This window comes from Lampris incognitus, chromosome 18 (assembly GCF_029633865.1).
Source record: "Lampris incognitus isolate fLamInc1 chromosome 18, fLamInc1.hap2, whole genome shotgun sequence".
NCBI lineage: Eukaryota > Metazoa > Chordata > Actinopteri > Lampriformes > Lampridae > Lampris > Lampris incognitus.
Genome location: NC_079228.1, coordinates 14,136,597 through 14,156,710, shown reverse-complemented (window position 1 = coordinate 14,156,710; position 20,114 = coordinate 14,136,597). Strand labels below are relative to the sequence as shown.

Here is a 20,114-nt window from a genome sequence, read left to right as displayed (position 1 = left end):
TCCCCTTATCCCGCCCGATTAACCCAATGTCATATGGCCAGAACTCTTGTCGAATAACTCCCCTGGCTCACGTTTCCACAGGAAGGAGATAGGCGTAACACCAGCTTCCTTCAAACTCGTGTCGGCTGCTCTCCCTATTTTACACGCTGAAGCCTCACATGGATTGCATTGCCTTCACACCGCGAAGGAGACGTAGGGAAAATGCTTTCGGTTGCTTAGCTGCAGGCGCCCGGATGGGCCAGAGGGGTCGCTGGAGAACAACGAGTCCCCGAACACTACACCGATCTACACCCACTATCCCTCGGGTAAGGGTGGCCTAATGAATGCCTTACCACGTGGACGCTCTGGCCGTGACCGGTTACGGCGAGTCTTGGATATGAAACTCCCAGCCACGTGATGAGCGGATTGCAAGAACGGCGGTTTATTCCGCTTGGCCATCAGAGCGGCCGGAAACGTAGTGATTTGAGTGCGCCGCCATGCATGGATGGCCACAGCAGGAATAGACACAGCATTATATTTATCAAAGCGGCAACAAATGTTCAGAAATTGAAATATAATGAGCAAATAAACACAACATTCGCATATTTTTACTATTATTATTCATTTCAGGGACATTAATGTACAGAAAAATAAAAATGTATAACATGTGACACAAAAATGGGCAATGTTTCAGAGCTCCCCCTAAATAGCGTAGTGAATTCAGGGGGCAGCCTGGGAACTGCCGCAGCCGGGACACGAACGCGGGTCTCCCGCACCAAAGGTAACTACATTAACCATTCGACTAAAGGGTCCAACCTGTTATCCAAGGGCTAGCAAGTGTATTTATCCATGCATGGGGGGGAGGGGGGAGCGCCCATTAGCGCCCCTGTAATTCGAACCCAGGGTTTTCTCATCGCTTCTAAGTCAAGTTCTCCTTGCAGTTGTATTGAGCCCCGGGCCCACAATGTGCCAGTGCCACCACTGTTTACCTCAACATTTCATGAAATCCAAACCTCCCCCAAAACCCCTGGGTTTTTTATTTTTTGATGTTACTTTTATGTATTAATTTGACTAATTTTGTTTGCTTAAAAGGAGGGGAATGTGAGAAGTTTGAAAAGAAACAAACGTCTTTCTTTGCTCTTCATTTTGCATCGTGAGCAAAGACAAGTTTCGGACATATCTCTGTCTTGATTCCTCACACTTCAGGTTCATCTCATTCTCCATCAGTATTCCCCTGCTTTTAAACATGTATACTATTAATTTGGCCTCCTTTTTATGATTTTTTATCCTTTTTTTTACATTTGTCATGTTTTTGTTTTACTTTTGCATGTGGGTGTCAGAGAACTGACGCTACTGTTCAGTCATCTTCAGCGGCAGCGTAGCGCCAAGAAGGTTCTCCACAACTCCTACCACATGTTGCTGTCTGGGCTGCGGCCCTACAGCTCCCCCTACCTTTCGGGGGACAGGTATGCCCCCCCCCTCCCCGCCACCACCACTCAACCTCTACCAACATTGCAGGACATCCATACGGGTGGCTGAAAGTCTGTGTACTCCCACGCCGACGCATACATACATTTACTAAGCCATAATCAATGCAACACACGAGACAGACACGAGTGTCATGCAAAAAGACATATGGGCTGTAGTTACACAAAAATATAAACCCTCATTCTTAGCTGCTCCTTGTTCTGTATGTGTGCCGTGGATGCGTTGCGTATCTAACCACTTGTTACTAAATGCTGATCTAATCCGTTTGTGCCATGCAATGTGCTTTTCCCGCCTCTCCGTCCGCCGTCCGCGTCTGCCGATGTTATTCTTGCGCCACTTCCATCGTCCCTTCTTATTCACTCATCTGTTTCCTCCCTCTCTCCCTCCTCTCCTCTTTCCCCCTGTTTCTGGCATCACTTTTCCACGCCATCCCCGCATCTCCCATCTGTTTCTCAGGAAGGCAGAAGTCCCGTGCAGGTTTGTTCTTCCAAGTCATGAGCTGCTGTGTCTGTTGTCTCGGGGGGGGGCTCGGTGTTAGGACCGATTTTCTGCTTTAGACTCAGTATAACCTTTGCAGCTCACCAACCTAGTTAATGCCGTAGTCTCAAGGAAATGTGCAGTTTATTTTGCAGGGGTATCATTTATTTGTTGGTGTGAAGGCACTGCATGCATGACTGTAGGCGAGAAAACCAACATTACCATCCCCGAGTAAGCGATATGTTTATTTCTAAGGAGCTGCTCGGGTACTGTGAGGACTAATGGGTGATTTGATGGATATACTCAGGTGAAACTGACCCGTTTTGTTTGCATGGACCCACTAACATATCAGTCCAACCCCCCTGCTCCTCGCTCCTCCATGGGTGTGTACTTACCTGTCAAAGTGCAGCTTTTGCTCTGTGTTTAGTCAAGGAAACCAGCTATGGAGGGGAGAAAGGGGACTCTTTGGACTATTGAGATGCCACACTGCATTACTCCACAATTGCACCCCCATTCTCTCATTTCTTTAAACACCCCACCCCACCCCTCCAACTCCAACCGCCCTCGCCAGCCCCTAAATTTTGCTACTTTTTATCTTCACTGGTTCACAATGTGCCCCAAGGCTGGGCACCCCCCTTTTTTCACTCTCCCTCACCCCCCTCTCCCTCACTTGACTCTTCCCCTCACCCTTTACCCCTCTGCCTTATGTGTCTCCCCAGTCAACTCCTTTCTAAAAAGCGGGGTCTCTTCCGGATTCACGCTGGCCGCAAGCAGAGGTATCCACGGCGACAAGCCTGTGCACGGGGCACGCCCAGAACGCCATGCACCGATAACACATTCACCTCCCCTCCCGTAGCACACACACGCTTACTACACGCCTTGCCTGACAAACTCCGGGTCTCCTGGACCAGTGCGCTCGCATACTGAATGTCTTTAAAGCCCCGCCAGCGAATGGATTTGTGATGGAATATTAATATTATGAATATGGTCCTGCATGACATTTATTGTGGTAAAAGAGAAAAAGGTCAGGGGCGTCCAGGTGGCGTAGCCGTCTATTCTGTTGCCTACCAACATGGGGTCGCCGGTTCGAATCCCCGTGTTACCTTCGGCTTGGTCGGGCATCCCTACAGACACAATTGGCTGTGTCTGTGGGTGGGAAGCCGGATGTGGGTATGTGTCCTGGTCGCGCTGCACTAGTGCTTCCTCTGGTCGGTCAGGGTGCCTGTTCGGGGGATAGCGTGAGCCTCCCATGTGCTACGTCCCCCTGGCGAAACTCCTCACTGTCAGGTGAAAAGAAGCGGCTGGCGACTCCACATCTATCGGAGGAGGCACGTGGTAGTCTGCAGCCCTCCTCGGATCAGCAGAAGGGGTGGAGCAGCGACCGGGACGGCTCGGAAAATAGTGTAATTGGCGAAGTACAATTGGGGAGAAAAGGGGGAAAAGTCTATCGATGAGGTCATGATAACCTTCTGCTATCATGACGTGTGCATGTCTTTCTTCCAACATGTCAATTCATCAAATGTATATGATGAAATCGGTGCAGATTTGACCTCGAAGTCCGCAGTAACCTTGACATTTCATTATGTTCAAATCCACTGGCTGGTTGTTTTCTGACCTCTTTTTGAGAAGAGGGTTTAAATGATTCAGTATGCATTCCTGTTGGTTAGCTCCTCCTTCCCCCACAAAGCAGACATTTACTGTATGGTTGCCCTACAAAGGTCTGCTGAAATGTTCTGTGCATGATTTTGAAAGACTCAGTCAAATTTGCTAACCCGCATGCGCCCAAATCCTTTATTTTCCTCGGCATGCAACAGTTTAGCACACCCCCCCCCCCGTTTACTTCGGTCTACCTGAGCATTTCAGCTTGCTCGTATGAAATGCTGCTTCCGCTAATGCCCGGCAACTATTTAAATTTTAATTTAAATAGCCGGCTAGCATACACACGCACACACAGGATGGAGTATATCATCGGAAAAACGTGGGAGTGAACAACAGCGAGCCTTTAGTTGCTCTTTGGTGCATGATGCTTGACTTGCCTGGAGGACCGGTGACGGTATGTAACATGTTAGTGGCCATAGTGAGGGAGTGAAGCCCACCATAACATCAGTGTCAGGAGTCAGGAATGGTCACCAGTTAGCTTCATGTTAAGCTTGCCTCAGGTTGTGGCTGAAAGAGTGGACTAGTTGACCAAATCAGACACCTTTGCATGTGCTTCCATTGCGGGTTTGAGGTGTAATGCTATTGTACTATTGCAGGAATAACTGAGGCGTGTCTTTGTTCTGGTGGTAGGGTGAATTTTTTTCCGCCTTCGCAGCACTACTGTACCTCTTGAATCAGGTTTCAATCAGATTTTGCTGAATCAGGCACATAAAATAAGCAAATCCTCAGGGCACACTCAGTATTTAGCGGTGCGGTCTCCATGGTCAGACTCCCTCAGGGATATGTCAGCTCGTCTGTCCTTCATTTATGAGACAAATGTCCGTGTCTGTTTCCGTCCTTGTTTTTGTTGGTCGGAGTCTTTGTGCGTCAGTGACTGTCACGAAAGTCAGTGGCCATGTGTTGTGTGTTACCGTATCCTTACTAACAACCTCTTCTCTAACAAGCACAGGTTGCGCCCTTGCTACTTTGCAAAGCCCCCAAGTTAATTAACGCAGCATAGTTTTCCGTTGCGGTCAATGGCATGGCCCTCACTGTCAATGAGGAAAAACACACAGGCCTTCAGGATCCCATGTACAAGGAGTCGGGGGACAGAAGTTTGACTAATTTATCCCCGCTGTCAGCAGTAAAATGGGATTCCGGGATCGGATCCGGATGAACAATTCCCGTTCGTCACAAACCATCCGGAGCAAGGCGTCTCCGCTGCCACCCGGGTCAAGCGTCCGTCATTCTCCCACCCAGGAGAATGTGCCGGAGGCCACCAGCCCGGGGAAGGTCCAGAAGAGCTGGAGCTTCAATGACCGCACCCGCTTCCGCACATCCCTTCGCCTCAAGCCACGTCCGCCTGCTGATGGTGGGTAACATTAAAAACAAAACACACACAAGGTGTCTGGGTGGTTTGGCGGTCTATTCTGTTGTCTACCAACATGGGGATCGCTGGTTCGAATCCCCGCATTGCCTCTGGCTTGGTCGGGCGTCCCTACAGACACAATTGGCCATGTCTGCAGGTGGGAAGCCGGATGTGGGTATGTGTCCTGGTCACTGCACTATTGCCTCCTTTGGTCGGTCAGGGCACCTGTTCAGGGGGGAGGGGGAACTGGGGGGGAATAGCATGACCCTCCCACGCGCTACGTCCCCCTGGCGAAACTCCTCACTGTCAGGTGAAAAGAAGCGGCTGGTGACTCCACATGTATCAGAGGAGGTATGTGGTAGTCTGCAGGCATGTGTAGTCTGCAGCCCTCCCCGGATCAGCAGAGGGGGTGGAGCAGTGACTGGGATGGCTCGGAAGAGTGGGGTAATTGGCCAAGTACAATTGGGAGGAAAAAAAGGGGGGAGGGGGGACACACACCATTCACAGATTTTTAAGGACCATTATAAAATTTCTGCTTGTCTTCTGTCCTCCTTGTTGCAGTGGAGGGGGTAGGGGAGGACAGCGTGGAAGACAAACCATATTGTGATGTGGCCATGGAGGAGGTCATCCCCGCCGTGAAGACACTCATACGGGCTGTCAGGTGAGCCCTGTCATAGATGGGATTTTAGCAGTGTGCTTACATCTGCAGTCCTCCTACTTTTTGTTACATGAATGAATGCTGAATGTGCAATTTTTCACCCAGTGCCCTCTCTTATTCATCCTCCCAGATTGTCTTATTAGAGAGGACTGTGAAAAAAGAAAGTGAAAGGAGAATAGAGGGGGAAACATGAAACACGGGTCCTGTGCACTGAAAGCTTTCGCTCTTTGCGATGCACAAGACCACGCTTCATATTCACAGCCTTTCCTCTCTAGTCTGTCAGGGCCTTGTTTTAGGGAATTGCATCAAACTGCTTTGGTCCCTGAGATCTGCCTTGTCCTGGTTTTCACACAGGGATCTGGCATCTCTTGTAACTCACCCCCCCCCATCCAAACTGTGTTAGACAGATCACAGCCTGGCTTCACCTGGCAGCACGTTGCAGCCTGTCAGGTGCAGGCTAAAGTTCTCCTGCTGCCGCTCACTGATAGGGTCAGGCTGGTTTGCCCGAGTGACGTTGCACGCCACCCTTGCACGGACAAATGCCTCTTGCATGTGTATCCGTAGCACAGGCACTTACTATAGCATCTACGCCCTACATTAAGTGACCACAGTTAGATGAACACGCTGCTCCTCCGTTTAGGCACTGCCGTGTGCAGTTTCAGCTGACTGGGTAGAAACGTCCACTTAGGAGCCTTGAGGTAACTGACCCTTCCTGTAGGGAGGCTTAGTTCTCCATTTTGACCTTGTTGCTCAGCAAGGCCAGCTTATTCAGTCAGGTCATGTGTAAGGTAGCGTGATAGGGTAGCCTGCACACACACACACACACACACACAGACACACACCAACTCTGCAGATGGAAGATCACAGTACAGTATGACTGTACAGAGATACATGATATTGTGGAGTTTTGACAAGGACAACTGCATTAAATTAATGACAATTGATTTAGCACATAGCCAATTTGATAACAATGACTGTCACTTCCTCTGATCTTTGGCAGATTTCAAGCGTTACATTATTTGTTCTGTTGCAGTTATAAGGCGGTGGGAAATGACACATGTTTGGGTGGATACTGTAGCTGTGTATGGCCCTGTTTAGCCCTAGTCTTAATATGTGTCTTGGGTGATCTGGTCACAAGTGGGCAGCTCTGAGTACGTCAGTTCACACCTGGCATTGGAATGCATCTCCATGGGTTTGAGGGGGTTGGGCTCAGTGCTGCAGTGGTCAAGTGAACTTGAACCTGACATTGAACTTGAATGTGCAAGCAGGCGGGGGCTCTTCCACAGTTGTAGGTCTGATGTGTGTCAGAAATTACAGACGAGGTAAACAAAAAAAAACAAAAACAAACTAAACACAGAGGAAGCTTTGGTGAAACAAATGTCAGGTAGACAGCCTTTGCTTTTGGTCCGTCACCTCGGACAGTTCAGCTGCGCTCGGCAGAATCACGCAGGATATTTTTTCTATTGGATATTATTTCTATTGCTTACGCAGAGGACGTCAGTTGACTAGGCGGTCCTTCAATGCAGCCTGGGACCCAAGTATGTTTACACTTCAAATGTGATGTGGACAAATGTGGCCTGAGTGACCAGGTCTGAAGATGCATCGAGGACACATTGGGTGCATTTACACCTGTACTTAGAGCTGTCCACTTGTGATTGGCTCACCTAAGACACATGTTAATACCAGATCTAAACAGGGCCTATGATAGAAAAGATGTCTTTTCAGTTACAATAATAATGATAATAATAATAATAATAAATCAAACTTATATAACGCTTTTCTAACACTCAAAGTCGCTTTACAACAAACGGGGTGAAACAATCCATCCATTATCTTAACCGCTTATCCTGCTGTCAGGGTCGCGTGGATGCTGGAGCCTATTCCAGCAGTAGCTGGGCGGCAGATAAACATAACACAAACATACAGGGGTGGATGGGAAGGGGGGCTACGAGAGGGAGAAGCGGCAGCCACACACGACACCGGCAGTACTCTCCCACCCAGACAGATACAAAAGGGCAAGAAAAAGAAAAAACATCAGCGCTGTGGACGTTGATGTTGTGTAGGGGTTTACTCCCGTAGCCTAGTCCTCTCCCGAGGTATCCAATAGGTAGTGGCACTATTTAACCCATAGCTGGGGGCTAGCTCGTGGGCATCAGGGAATATCCACACACTGGTGGGCCTGCGTACCGCACGTCTAGGGGCCAGACCTCCTCCGAGTCCCTTGTAGTTCAGGCAGGGTCCAAGGTAAACCCAGTTACCATGTGTCGCCACGAGGAGGCGCTACATAGGGCTTGCTGTTGCAGAGGCTATGTACTGGCGGGGGGAGACTTACGTGCTCGGCTCCTGTTCGCATTTCTGCTAGCCAGCGGTGAAGGTTGAGAATGAGACGCGACAGGCACAGAACACTACACCAACACACTAGACGCTTCACAACAGCCTCACTTCTTACACAAGAATGTCACACACACACGTATGGCATTGATACCTTAACTGCGTTTGAAAATATTTTTAAAAACATTTCTTGGGCATGAAATTTCATTTAAACTAAGAAATTTTATCATCTTGCATGTGCATATATATATGTATGTATGTATAGTAAATGGGCTGCATTCATATATAGTGCTTTTCTAGTCTACCGACCACTGAAAGCTCTTTATAGTGTATGCGCCTCACATTCACCCATACATTCATACACTGATGGCAGAGGCTGCAAGGTGCCAACCTGCTCATCAGAAGCAGTTAAGGGTTCAGTGTCTTGCTCAAGGACACTTCAACATGCTCTCCGCAGAAGCCGGGGATCGAACCAGCGACCTTCCGATTACTAGATGATCCGCTGTACCCCCTGAGCTACGCTGCCCCACATATGTGTGTCTTTGTGATGCATGCATGTGAGCGAATTTGAAAAATGCTGATTTGGCAAAACTATACACACCTGTCACACGTGTGCATGGGCAAAAAACCAACCTTTGGGGTTTTACTGTGTATTTAATCCATGTTGAGGTCCCATAGGGCTACACATAATGTGTTGCACAGAATGCACACACACACACACGGGTGAGTTTTTCACTGATGGTGGCAAAAAATACTACAATTGCCAGCAAACATCTGGAATAGAGGCCAGGCCGGTCTCCGGGGAGTTGATATGAGTGGATTATAGTGAATCACTTCCTGGTCCCCTGTGTCAGCGCGATGTCCTCACAGCATTCCTCATGTTAGCGTGACGCTAAAGTACGGCGTGTTTTGTATGAGTGGTTGCACTGTAGAGAATAACAGCACCTTAGTGGTGCTGTGATCAAACTGGGCACTCAAAACAGCCCCGAGGCCTTTCAGCACCAACCGTACGCCGGTGCATTTTAGAGGCTTTTAGGTGAAGCACTGGAGGCTCATATCAAAAGCCTCATATTTGATGAATGTTATCATATTTCCGAGGGATGCGGCTGATGCGAAATGTAAAGCCCTGCTCTCATGTTACCAGAGGTTGTCGATTCATGTGGTGCTTTCGGGCAGTTTTGTTTAGGTCTGTCCCTGTTTTTGCCCGATTCGAGTTTTCGTTCATTTTGCTGGCTGCAGTACTCAATCGGTTACTTTATTGATCCATCCATCCATTATCCAAACCGCTTACCCTGCTCTCAGCGTGGCGGGGATGCTGGAGCCTATCCCAGCAGTCATTGGGCGACAGGCGGGGAGACACCCTGGACAGGCCACCAGGCCATCACAGGGCCAACACACACACTCACACCTAGGGACAATTTAGTATGGCCGATTCATCTGGCCTACATGTCTTTGGACTGTGGGAGGAAACCGGAGCACCTGGAGGAAACCCACACAGACACGGGGAGAACATGCAAACTCTACACAGAGGACGACCTGGGACGACCCCCAAGGTTGGACTACCCCGGGGCTCAAACCCAGGACCTTCTTGCTGTGAGGCGACTGTGCTAACCACTGCGCCACCGTGCCACCCTACTTTATTGATATCCAAGAAAAAGAAAAAAAACCCCACACCAGCCTGAACACTTCAGTGCTTTGATCTGAATTTGGAGTCAAACAAAAATCTTCATATTAATTGTGAGAGGTTTTTTAAAAAAAATTTTTTTTTTTTTATCGCTGCCCACATCTCTCTTATCTCTCATATCAGCCACTTCTCCGGGGTCGGGTCGCAGCGGCTGCAAGCTAAGTAGGGCACTCCAGACGTCCCTCTCCCCAGCAACGCCCTCCAGCTCCTCCTGGGGGATCCCAAGGTGTTCCCAGGCCAGAATGGACATGTAGTCCCTCCAGCAAGTTCTGGGTCTACCCCGGGGTCTCTTCCCAGTTGGTCCTCCTGGACCAGCCTGCGATGCCGGAAGTCGGCACGCCCCAGTCCCCGCCTTTGCCTCCCTTCCGGCCTGCATTGCACCCTACCCCAATGCCTGCAGCGTGACATCCAAACACACTCGTCACTCGGAAACTGTTGGAAATAATTGTATAGACAGGGCTATGTTGTATTTACATGGACGCTGTATGACGAATCATTGTTTGATATCTTTATCCCGCTCATAGTGGATTGTATGAGCCCCTCAGTGGTTTGCATTTGACTCAGCAGACAGCTCTGATCTCAGCTGCTCTGTGCAGAAGACAGTAGACGGGAGGGAGTTCCTATACATGGTGCAGGTGTGTAAACACCAGGTGCTTGGCGATAGTGTAACACACACACACACACACACACACACACACACACACACACACACACACAGTCCCACCAAGGTTCAGAATTGATGACTTTAAAACACAGGTAGATTCCTGCACCAGGTCTAGGTGCTGACGCCTGACTTTGATGCATGTGGTTTATCAGTGTCGGGCTGCCTGCCTGTGTAGAGAGTGCTGTTTATGTGTGGAGGGATGGCTAAAGGGAGAGGAGAGAGATGATGAGGAGGAGGAAGAGGAAAGGGAGACAAAGAGACCTGGTATCTTTTGGTTCTGTGGCATTCCCTGTTAATAATCTCACGCTGCACAAAGCATGAAGCTTCTATATGATAACACATCTTATATTGTAATATAATGTTGTATACATTATAAGACAGAAATAAGACTTGTCCCTCCCCCGTCTTTCTCCCCAATTGTATCCGGCCAATTACCCCACTTTTCCAAGCCATCCGGGTCACTGCTCCACCCCCTCTGCCGATCCGGGGAGGGCTACAGACTGCCTCATGCCTCCTTCCGATACATGTGGAGTCACCAGCCACTTCTTTTCACCTGACAGTGAGGAGTTTCGCCAGGGGGATGTAGTGTGTGGAAGGGTCACACTATTGCACTATTGCATTGCACCCTACCCCAATGCTCATCCCCATGAGTGGTGGATCCATGTTGTTTTTTTGGGCTGGGCCCGACCGGGCCCCAAGGCCCAGCCACCAGACGCTTGCTGGCAAGCTCCCTTCCCAGGTCTGGCTCCAGGAGGGGTCCCGGTTGCCCACATCTATAGAACGAGCCGTCCCGGTCACTGCTTCACCCCTTCTGCTGATCCGGGGAGGGCTACAGACTACCACATGCCTCCTCCGATACATGTGGAGTCACCAGCCTCTTATTTTCACCTGACAGTGTGGAGTTTCACCTGGAGGACATAGCACATGGAAGGATCACGCTATTCCCCCCAGTTTCCCCTCTCCCCTGAACAGGTGCCCCAACCAACCAGAGGAGGCGCTAGTGCAGCGACCAGGTATGCAAGTGCAGCATGCCCACATCCGGCTTCCCACCCGCAGACACAGCCAATTGTGTCTGTAGGGACGCCCGACCAAGCCGACGGTAACACGGGGATTCGAACCGGAGATCCCCATGTTGGTAGGCAACAGAAAGAAATAAGACGTTTTTGCCATTTCCAAACCTTTGGTCTTTAGCTATCATCATCATCATCATCATCATCATCATCATCACATTTTGTAATTTCCTTGCAGTTTAGGTGGTGCCTAATTTTCATGATATTATCTGAATTGTTTTTTGTTTTGCTTTCATCTTTGTTAACTTAGCACTTATCCGGTACAGAATCAGCCCAGCCCTTACGAATGGCACGCCCTGCTCAGGAGACCCCAGGCCACGTGTCAGCACAGACGTTATGTAGAAGACACATGGATGAAACCAGGCCATAGCAGAATCACAAAAATATTAGCGCCAGCCACCCCAGCATCCTGAACTCCACTTGACACCTCCATCCCTGCACCAGTTTCCATGACGTGTTAGCACACCTCAGCTTTCCTGGAGCGGAGATAACGTCTCACTGTTAGCTATGCCAGCTCCGCTTTGCCCCTGCCAGCTATATTTGTACAGTTGGAGAAATGCTGTAGTTTTTATTTTCTAGAGTTTATTTATTTATTTTACTTTTGGGAGGTGTGTGGGGGGGGACACTCTTAAGTCTGACCATGTATTATGAAATCCACTTCTCATAGCAAGAAAGAGAGTCAGCGTTTTGACAAAATCCTTGGAGGATCCAAATCACAAGTTCACCCTCCCTCTTTCTTTGTACCCACACCTGAGACCCACCCTGGCTGGAAAAAAAAAAATCTGCACCTACCCGCAAAATAATAAAATACTGCCTGAAAATATACCCCAAATGCAGGAGTCATCAAGAAACAGAGTGCTGTGTGAGACTAGGCGTGTGCTGACGGCTGCTACGGCACCAGCTGTGGACCACGACTACTTCTCCTCCCTCTTTCTCTCTCTCTCTCTCTCCTGCTCTCTCTCCCCCTCTCTCCTCTCCTCTTCATCCCTTTTCTCTTTTCCTCCTCTTCTCACACCTACACTTCGTTCTTCCACGTGGCTTTCTAACAAAGCTGCAGCGCCGATCACGACACCGTACGACTACAGTGTGCGCGAGCTCCACAGAACGTGACAATTCTTTCCGTGGTCAGTTCAGTTATTTGGCCCCTCCCACAAGTCTGCACTGGCTTGATCCATGCTCACGTTTGTGTGTGTGTAATCTGTGTTGTGTGTCAGGTGTCAACTCTGTTTGGGTGTTTATAATGTGTGTGTGTGTGTGTGTGTGTGTGTCTGTAATCTGGGAGTGTGCATATGTGTGTCAACTCTGTTTGGGTGTTTATAATGAGTGTGTGTGTGTGTGTCTGTAATCTGGGAGTGCGCATGTGTGTGTCAACTCTGTTTGGGTGTTTATAATGTGTGTGTGTGTGTGTGTGTGTGTGTGTGTGTGTGTGTGTGTGTGTGTGTGTGTGTGTGTGTGTGTGTGTGTGTGTGTCTAATCTGGGAGTGTGCATATGTGTGTCAACTCTGTTTGGGTGTTTATAATGAGTGTGTGTGTGTGTGTCTGTAATCTGGGAGTGTGCATATGTGTGTCAACTCTGTTTGGGGGTTTATAATGTGTGTGTGTGTGTGTGTGTGTGTGTGTGTCTGTAATCTGGGAGTGTGCATATGTGTGTCAACTCTGTTTGGATGTTTATAATGAGTGCGTCTGTGTGCCTGCATCTGTACTGCCAGCAGCCATACTAACATGTACCCTAAGCAGGTGTGGGCTTGGCTAGTACTTGGATGGGAGACCTCTGCGGGAAACTGAGTTGCTGCTGGAAGTGGTGTTAGTGGGCCAGTAGGAGGCAGTCTTCCATCTGGTCCTAATTAAAATTTAAAAAGAAAACCTGTCAAGTGTTGGGGACACTGTGCTGTAGGAGTTGTGGTCCTTCGGATGAGACGTTGAACCGAGGTCCTGACTCACTGTGGTCATTAAAGATCCCATGGCATTTCTCGCAAAGAGTGGGAGTCCCCCGGTGTCCTGTAAAAATCCCCACCCTGGCTTTCTCCATCTGGCCACCTAATCATCCCCCCATGTAACTGGCTCAATGGTTCCTCCCTCTCCACCTCAAGCTGATGTGTGGTGAGCGTTCTGGTGCAAAATGGCTGCCGTGCATCACCCAGGTGGTGCTGCACATTGGTGGTGGTTGAAGTGAGTTACCCCCTTCAATGTGAAGGCGCTATATGAATGTAATCCATTATTATTATTATTATTATTATTATTATTATTATTACTGTGTGTGTGAGAGAGTGAGTGCATTGTGTGTTTATGTATATGTACATTTTTGTCAGTGTATGTATGTATTACGCACAGTAAGCACCAGGGCTGTGTGATATGACCAAAATCTCATTTCCCAATAATGATATATATCACGATATAACACATTTTCTGTAAAATCATGGAATAAATAGTTTCTGGTCTGTGTGCACACCTTGTGTGTGTGTGTGTGTGTGTGTGTGTGTGTGTGTGTGTGTGGAGGGGCAGCCCTCTGCCCTCGCTGAACCACAGAGAGCAGAGGATAGTAGGGCGAGCATCAATGACCGCAGAACGCAGTAGAAACTCTCACACTGAGCTGAAATGAAACGAGAGCACATGAATTAGGTAAACGACAAATAAACACCGTCTACTGCGTCTTGCCGTCATTTATGGTCGCGTTAGCTTCTCGTCTCCTCTCCTCTGCACCCTGTTTCACCGCGGGTGGGGCTCGGCGGAGCGGAGGAGAGAGACAGCGGTGGAGACTTGATGACAGCTACACTGTAAGTGCAATAAAAGCTTTGCGAGTAAAAAGCCAATGAAAGTAATTTATTCATGACATCCGTGCAAAAGACTGACCTACTCAAAATGACGAAAAATGCTGCCCTACAGAGAAACAATAGAGCATAATATGGAATGATAGACATTTATTATAAATTAGTATATTATTAAAGCTATTTATTGACATATCGCACAGAGCTAGTAAGCACATGCTGGGTGCTGTGTGCCGTGTGTCATGTATATATGTCATATATATGTCATATACATCATGTATATATTTCATATATGTTGTGTATATGTGATATGTCATATATGTCATATATGTCATGTATATACATCATATATGTCATATATGTGTCATATGTCATATGTGCCATATACGTCATGTATATATGTCATATATGGTATGTATATGTGATATGTCATGTATATATGTCATATATGTCGTGTATATATGTCATATATGTCATGTATATGTGTCATATATGTCGTGTATATATATGTGGGTATGTGATTGTATGCATTCTGGGAGCAAGTGGACATTTCTCAGCATACTAAGAGCTGCGTCTGCATATGAGAGATAGGGTTTCCTGGTAATAAAAATCTCTCCTTCCTTGACCTCCTTTTTCCTCCTCCTCCTCCTCTCTCTCCCCTCCCTGCTTGACTAGAGGTGCAATCCATCACAGGGTAGGATGACAGCTTGAGTGTGTATGTTTTATCCAGCTAACATTCAGTGTTTCCGGCCTTCTGCGTTGCCAGCATCTCTGGGCCGGCTCTTCCCGCTTGTGATAACACACACACACAAGCACACACGCACACACACACACACATGCGCAGAGTCGCCCTCTCTGCCACTTTGTCCAACATGTCTCACTCCCTCCAGTGTGATATCCAGTCAGATCGATTGGAGATGTAGAGGGTGATGTTATTGCTGGGTCCAGTACTGCTTGGGTCCACATTCCTCCACCACCTCCCATCAGATGTGCGTGGTGATGAGCCCTGCTCTGCCAAGTAACAGGGCCCTCCAACTCGGCTTGTCATTTAGAAAAGCCGGGAGGGACTGGGGAGCCCTCTGACAGAGGTGTGTGTGTGTGTGTTTTTCTGCACGCGTGTGTGGGGTTATGTGCTAACTGCTGAAAAAGCAGCACAGTGGTGGAGGACTGATAAGCAAATGACCCCCGGTGGGTGTTGTCATCAGCGCAACAATAACCATGTGGATTTCATCATTAATCTGGGTTAGCGAGTTGCACAGTCGTTAAGTAGGAGGGAATTCTTTCTGGAGGTCCTCCTTCTGCCGCTCAGTTCCCTTTACGGGGCTGTTTATGAACGATAAGGTCACTCCGGCTGTAATTAATCTTGTTATTCTTGTGAAAGCTCACATTATGTGATAGCTTTCTGGGCTCTTGCATTTTTCAAAAGGTTTACATCTAAGCAGTCTAGAGTATAAGCAGGTCATACAGTAGGTGCCCAAAAGGAACTTTTGCAACGGTACAATGGGTCTGTTGTGGTGTGTGTTTGTGTGTGTGTGTGTGTTTGTGTTTGGGTGTGTGTATGTGTGTGTGGGGTGTGTGTGTGTGTGTGTGTGTGTGTGTGTGTGTGTGTGTGTGTGTGTGTGTGTGTGTGTGTGTGTGTTTATTTGTGAAGGATCCTGAAGTTCCTTGTGGCCAAGAGGAAGTTTAAGGAGACGCTGCGTCCATATGATGTGAAGGACGTGATAGAGCAGTACTCCGCTGGACACCTGGACATGCTGGGCCGCATCAAGAGCCTGCAGACACGGTAAGATTTACTCTCACAACCTCCACCAGGCTCAACACACACACACACACACACACACACACACACACACACACACACACACACACACACACACAACAATGGATCGATGGATGAAAAAAAAATCCTGTAGCTTGACTCCATCTTGATTATGTTCATTGTGCTGTGTCTTTATGCATGCTCAATAATCCAGGTAAGGAAATCCCAGAAAGGTGAATCAGTTCATCTGGACACAACGTTTATCGTTTATCTCATCCAAGTGACTTCGTCAGTCTCAACTGACTGCAGGTATCCCCACCCTTATAAACAACACAGTTGGCCTCCACAGTGGTGCAGCGGTCTAAGCATGGGCTTAGTGTCAATGTAGTTGCCCACCGGGGACCGGGGTTCACACCTCGGTCTCGCCTCAGGTGCAGTCGGAGTGGGATTACACCTAAGACCCTACAAATGAAATCTTTGCTCAAGGGCCTCCAAGCTAACCAGATTCTCCAGAAAGCACAGAGCCAGGTGCCGAATGACCGAACGGGTGAGACAAACTAATTTTACCGTCGATGCTTTGAAAGCCAAAGAGGAGCAGAACCAACAGAGACTCACGTTGCGTCTAGATGAGGCCACTGTCCAATGTGTGATTGAGTTCACGGAGAAGGCTCGTCTTAACACGACACGGAAAGTTGAAAACCAGGCAGCAAAAGAAGTTCAACCTACTTGCTGCATGTCAGAGACATCGGCACACAGAGAGACGGACGCCAGACACATGCCAGCCATGTGGACAAATGGGTGAAGAATCTGTCCGACAGACAACTCACCCAGGCGGAGAAAGACATCTTTGCCAAGGGGCTGAATTTTGCTGTCACGCCGAGGGAAATCCCGATAGCGGAACTGATCACAGCCATGGAATCGGCGATCCGTTAAAAACAACATCGCGGACCCGGAAACATCACAACGGCGAACAAAGTTTCGGCCTGCCTCAGTAATGTGAAGGCGCCACCATCCAACATCAGCAGAGACGAGAGGAATGCTCTCACAACTCTCAGTAAAGACAATAACGTCACCATCCTTCCGGTGGACAGAGGTAGATGCACTGTTTTATTGATGTTACTTAGCAACATAAATACTTATGAGCCCCTGAAATGAGATCCAGGCAGTGGTTACAAGAAAAAGGTGAGCGATTGTCTGAAGCTGTTAGAACAGGACAATGCTATTGACAGAATTTTGTACCATAGATTATATTCAGGGGAAGCTACACCTAGTCTGTATGGGTTACCTAAGAAACATAAACAGGATGTGCCATTACGGCCTATTGTTTGTATGATTAACTCAGTGACCTACAACATCTCTACGTTTCTTGCATCTGTTCTTAACCCGTTGGTAGGCAGTAATGAACATCACATTCAGATCACTATGGATGTTGTGGATAAGATGAGGGACATCATTAAGGAGGAGGATGAAACAACGGTCTCTTATGATGTTACGTCTCCCTTTACGTGTGTTCCTGTTGATGAAGCAGTGGAGGTAGTCCGTATGAAATTACAGGACAACCCCAACCTTATCAATAGGACCACCCTTAAGACTGACCAAGTGTGTCTGCTCCTGAAGCTGTGTCTTCAGTCCACGTACTTCACATACAGGGGGCAGTACTATAGGCAGAAGCATGGGTGGGCTATGGGTTGCCCAGTCTCACCTGTAGTGGCCAACTTGTGCATGGAAGAAATGGAAAAGAGGGGTCTGATGCCCTATCCAGGGACACCACCTAACCATTGGTTCAGATTTGTGGACGACTATTTCTTCTTCTTTGACACCTGGGTTAAAATTGAATCTCAGGACGTACCACATTTCACTGACCACATTAACTTGGTGAACAACCACATCAAGTTCACCAGGGAGGATGTGAAAACAGAACAGGCCCTGGTTAAGTGTGGTTATCCTAACTGGGCATTTGTCAAAGCCAGGAAGATGCCCAAACAGTGCACCAGCCAATCGAAGAGAGGAGAAGGACAACAGCTGCCCAAGTGTAAACCAATGGCAATTCCATACGTAGCGGGAGTGTTGGAACAGTTGAGACACATATTTTCCAAACACCACGTCTCAGCTGCTTTCAAACCCCAAAATACACTGTGCCAGAAATTGGTGCACCCCAAGGATCGGGTCCCCCAGCACAAACAGAACAATATAGTGTATGCTGTTAAGTGCTGGGAGGATTGCCATGACTTGTACATTGGGGAAACCAAACAGACGTTGGCCTAAAGGATGGCACAACACAGGAGAGCTAACGGGTCAGGCCAGGACTCCGCAGTCTACACCCATCTACAGGCCAGTGGCCACTCTTTCAAGGACGAGGATGTGCACATCCTTGATCGGGAGTAGCGCTGGTTTGAACAGGGAGTCAAAGAGGCCATCTATGTGAAGAGAGAACGACCAGCCCTGAACCGGGGGGGGGGGGGGGGGCTAAGAGTACATCTGTCACCATCTTACAATGCTGTGATTGCAATTATTCCCCAATCCTCTGTGAATAGTACATATGGCCATTATAACTCTAGTTAATGGTCATGCCAATTTTCATATGAAACCGCTCGTTGGTTTCGGTCATTATGCAACTGTATTGTTTATAAGGGTGGGGATACCTGCAGTCAGTTTAGACTGACAAAGTCACTTGGATGAGTGATGAAACGTTTCTCCCGCTAAACATTAAGTGCAGATCAACTGATTCACCTTTCTGTGATTTATTGTGTTGTGTTTGTGTGAAAAGTGTGGACCAGATCATTGGGCGAGGGGCCATCCAGCAGGATAAGAAGGTACGCCCGGAGAAGGGAGAGAAGACACCTCCAGAACTGGACCCACTGGATGAGCTAAGCATGATGGGACGTGTAGTTAAGGTGGAGAAACAGGTAGCGATGATTTGGTTTGCGGTGCATTAATGGGCTCTAAATATAAAGGGGAAAAAATGTTATGTCACTTTGTGTCCGCACAGACTTACAGTAAACTTAAAGGATTTTTTTTTTAATTACAAGCTGCATCTTATTTTCATGGTTTTTGCCATTAAACATATTGGTTAGGATGACATTTTACTCACTTGCTTCATTTTGGAGATTTTGGACACAGGACCAACACTAGACAGAGCCTAAGAATGGGAACTGAACACGAGCCTTAAAGCTGTCTTTTCAACAATGACCAGAAAAAAAAATGGTGCCTCTAGACAGTTTAGACGATCGAGTTAAACTGGACCTTTTGACACATCTGACCCTTGTATTGCCCTGTAAGACTGCATTGTAAAGATGAGTCCAGCGGTGGTCCTGTATCCAAACAATCGACAACCGATGCACGATAGCAAAAACACCAAAAATGAGACCCGGTTTGTTAAAAATAGAATGATCCTTTAACTCACACTTGAGAAATCAACCGAAAAGAAAAGGATACAAATAACATACGTAGCATAATAACATGGGAAATGGTCATCCCTGCCGTGAGCCACTGAAAATTCAAGTATGTTTGTGTATTTGTCCAGGTACAGTCGATAGAGAACAAGCTGGACCTCCTGCTCAACTTCTACACCCAGTGCCTAAAGAAAGGCTCTTCCCATTTCACCCTGTCCTCCCTGCTGGAGCCAGACCTGACGTCTGACTACCACAGTCCCACGGACCACCGAGAGCTCTTCACCTCCGTCAACACGCTCAACATCTCTCAATCTGAGAGCGGCAACTTGGAGTGACAGGGGCCAGAAAAGCTTGGGACACCTAGACACACACACAAAGACACACACACACACACACAAATCCCTCTACTATACATCTTCCTTTGGCTGAACCCTTTATGAAAAGACATGAACATGACCTCTCGGTTCTTCTTTTGTCAGTCTCGTTCTCCATTCACTCCATCCGTTTCCTGTCATTCCAGAGTATCAGCACCACTGCAGCGTCTAAACCGTTGCCTACTTCTTCTTTTTGCTAATTTTGCATCCTCATGAATGCTTTCAGAGCTCTGAAGTGAGTGTGGAAAGCCACCAGATGGCTCCACCTGAACAGAGAGCCAGCCAAAGCTGCTCACCGCACACTCCTCTCATCCAACAAGGGCAGAAGAAGAAGAGAGGAGCAAACGAACACAACTAGTATTCAACTACTGAACAAGTTACAGTCACCCACCTCCTCCTGTTATCCATCTATGCCTACTCTAAAGCTGCAACCATAGCTATTGGAGTTTAGGCTTGGAAATTTTTT

At 48.0% G+C, this 20,114-nt stretch overlaps 1 protein-coding gene across 1 annotated transcript in view; it reads left to right on the top strand.

Moving 5' to 3' along the window:
- The window catches only part of LOC130128626 (potassium voltage-gated channel subfamily KQT member 4), an 82,597-nt gene extending 62,902 nt beyond the window's left edge, over nucleotides 1-19,695 (top strand). Inside the window, exons 9-16 of the mRNA XM_056298289.1 lie at nucleotides 1,320-1,445; nucleotides 1,924-1,944; nucleotides 2,664-2,720; nucleotides 4,725-4,954; nucleotides 5,513-5,612; nucleotides 15,775-15,906; nucleotides 18,650-18,788; nucleotides 19,406-19,695. Coding sequence (XP_056154264.1) covers nucleotides 1,320-1,445; nucleotides 1,924-1,944; nucleotides 2,664-2,720; nucleotides 4,725-4,954; nucleotides 5,513-5,612; nucleotides 15,775-15,906; nucleotides 18,650-18,788; nucleotides 19,406-19,609 — 1,009 coding nt within the window. The 3' untranslated portion in view covers nucleotides 19,610-19,695. The remainder of the gene's footprint in view (nucleotides 1-1,319; nucleotides 1,446-1,923; nucleotides 1,945-2,663; nucleotides 2,721-4,724; nucleotides 4,955-5,512; nucleotides 5,613-15,774; nucleotides 15,907-18,649; nucleotides 18,789-19,405) is intronic.
- Nucleotides 19,696-20,114: the final 419 nt, after the last annotated feature.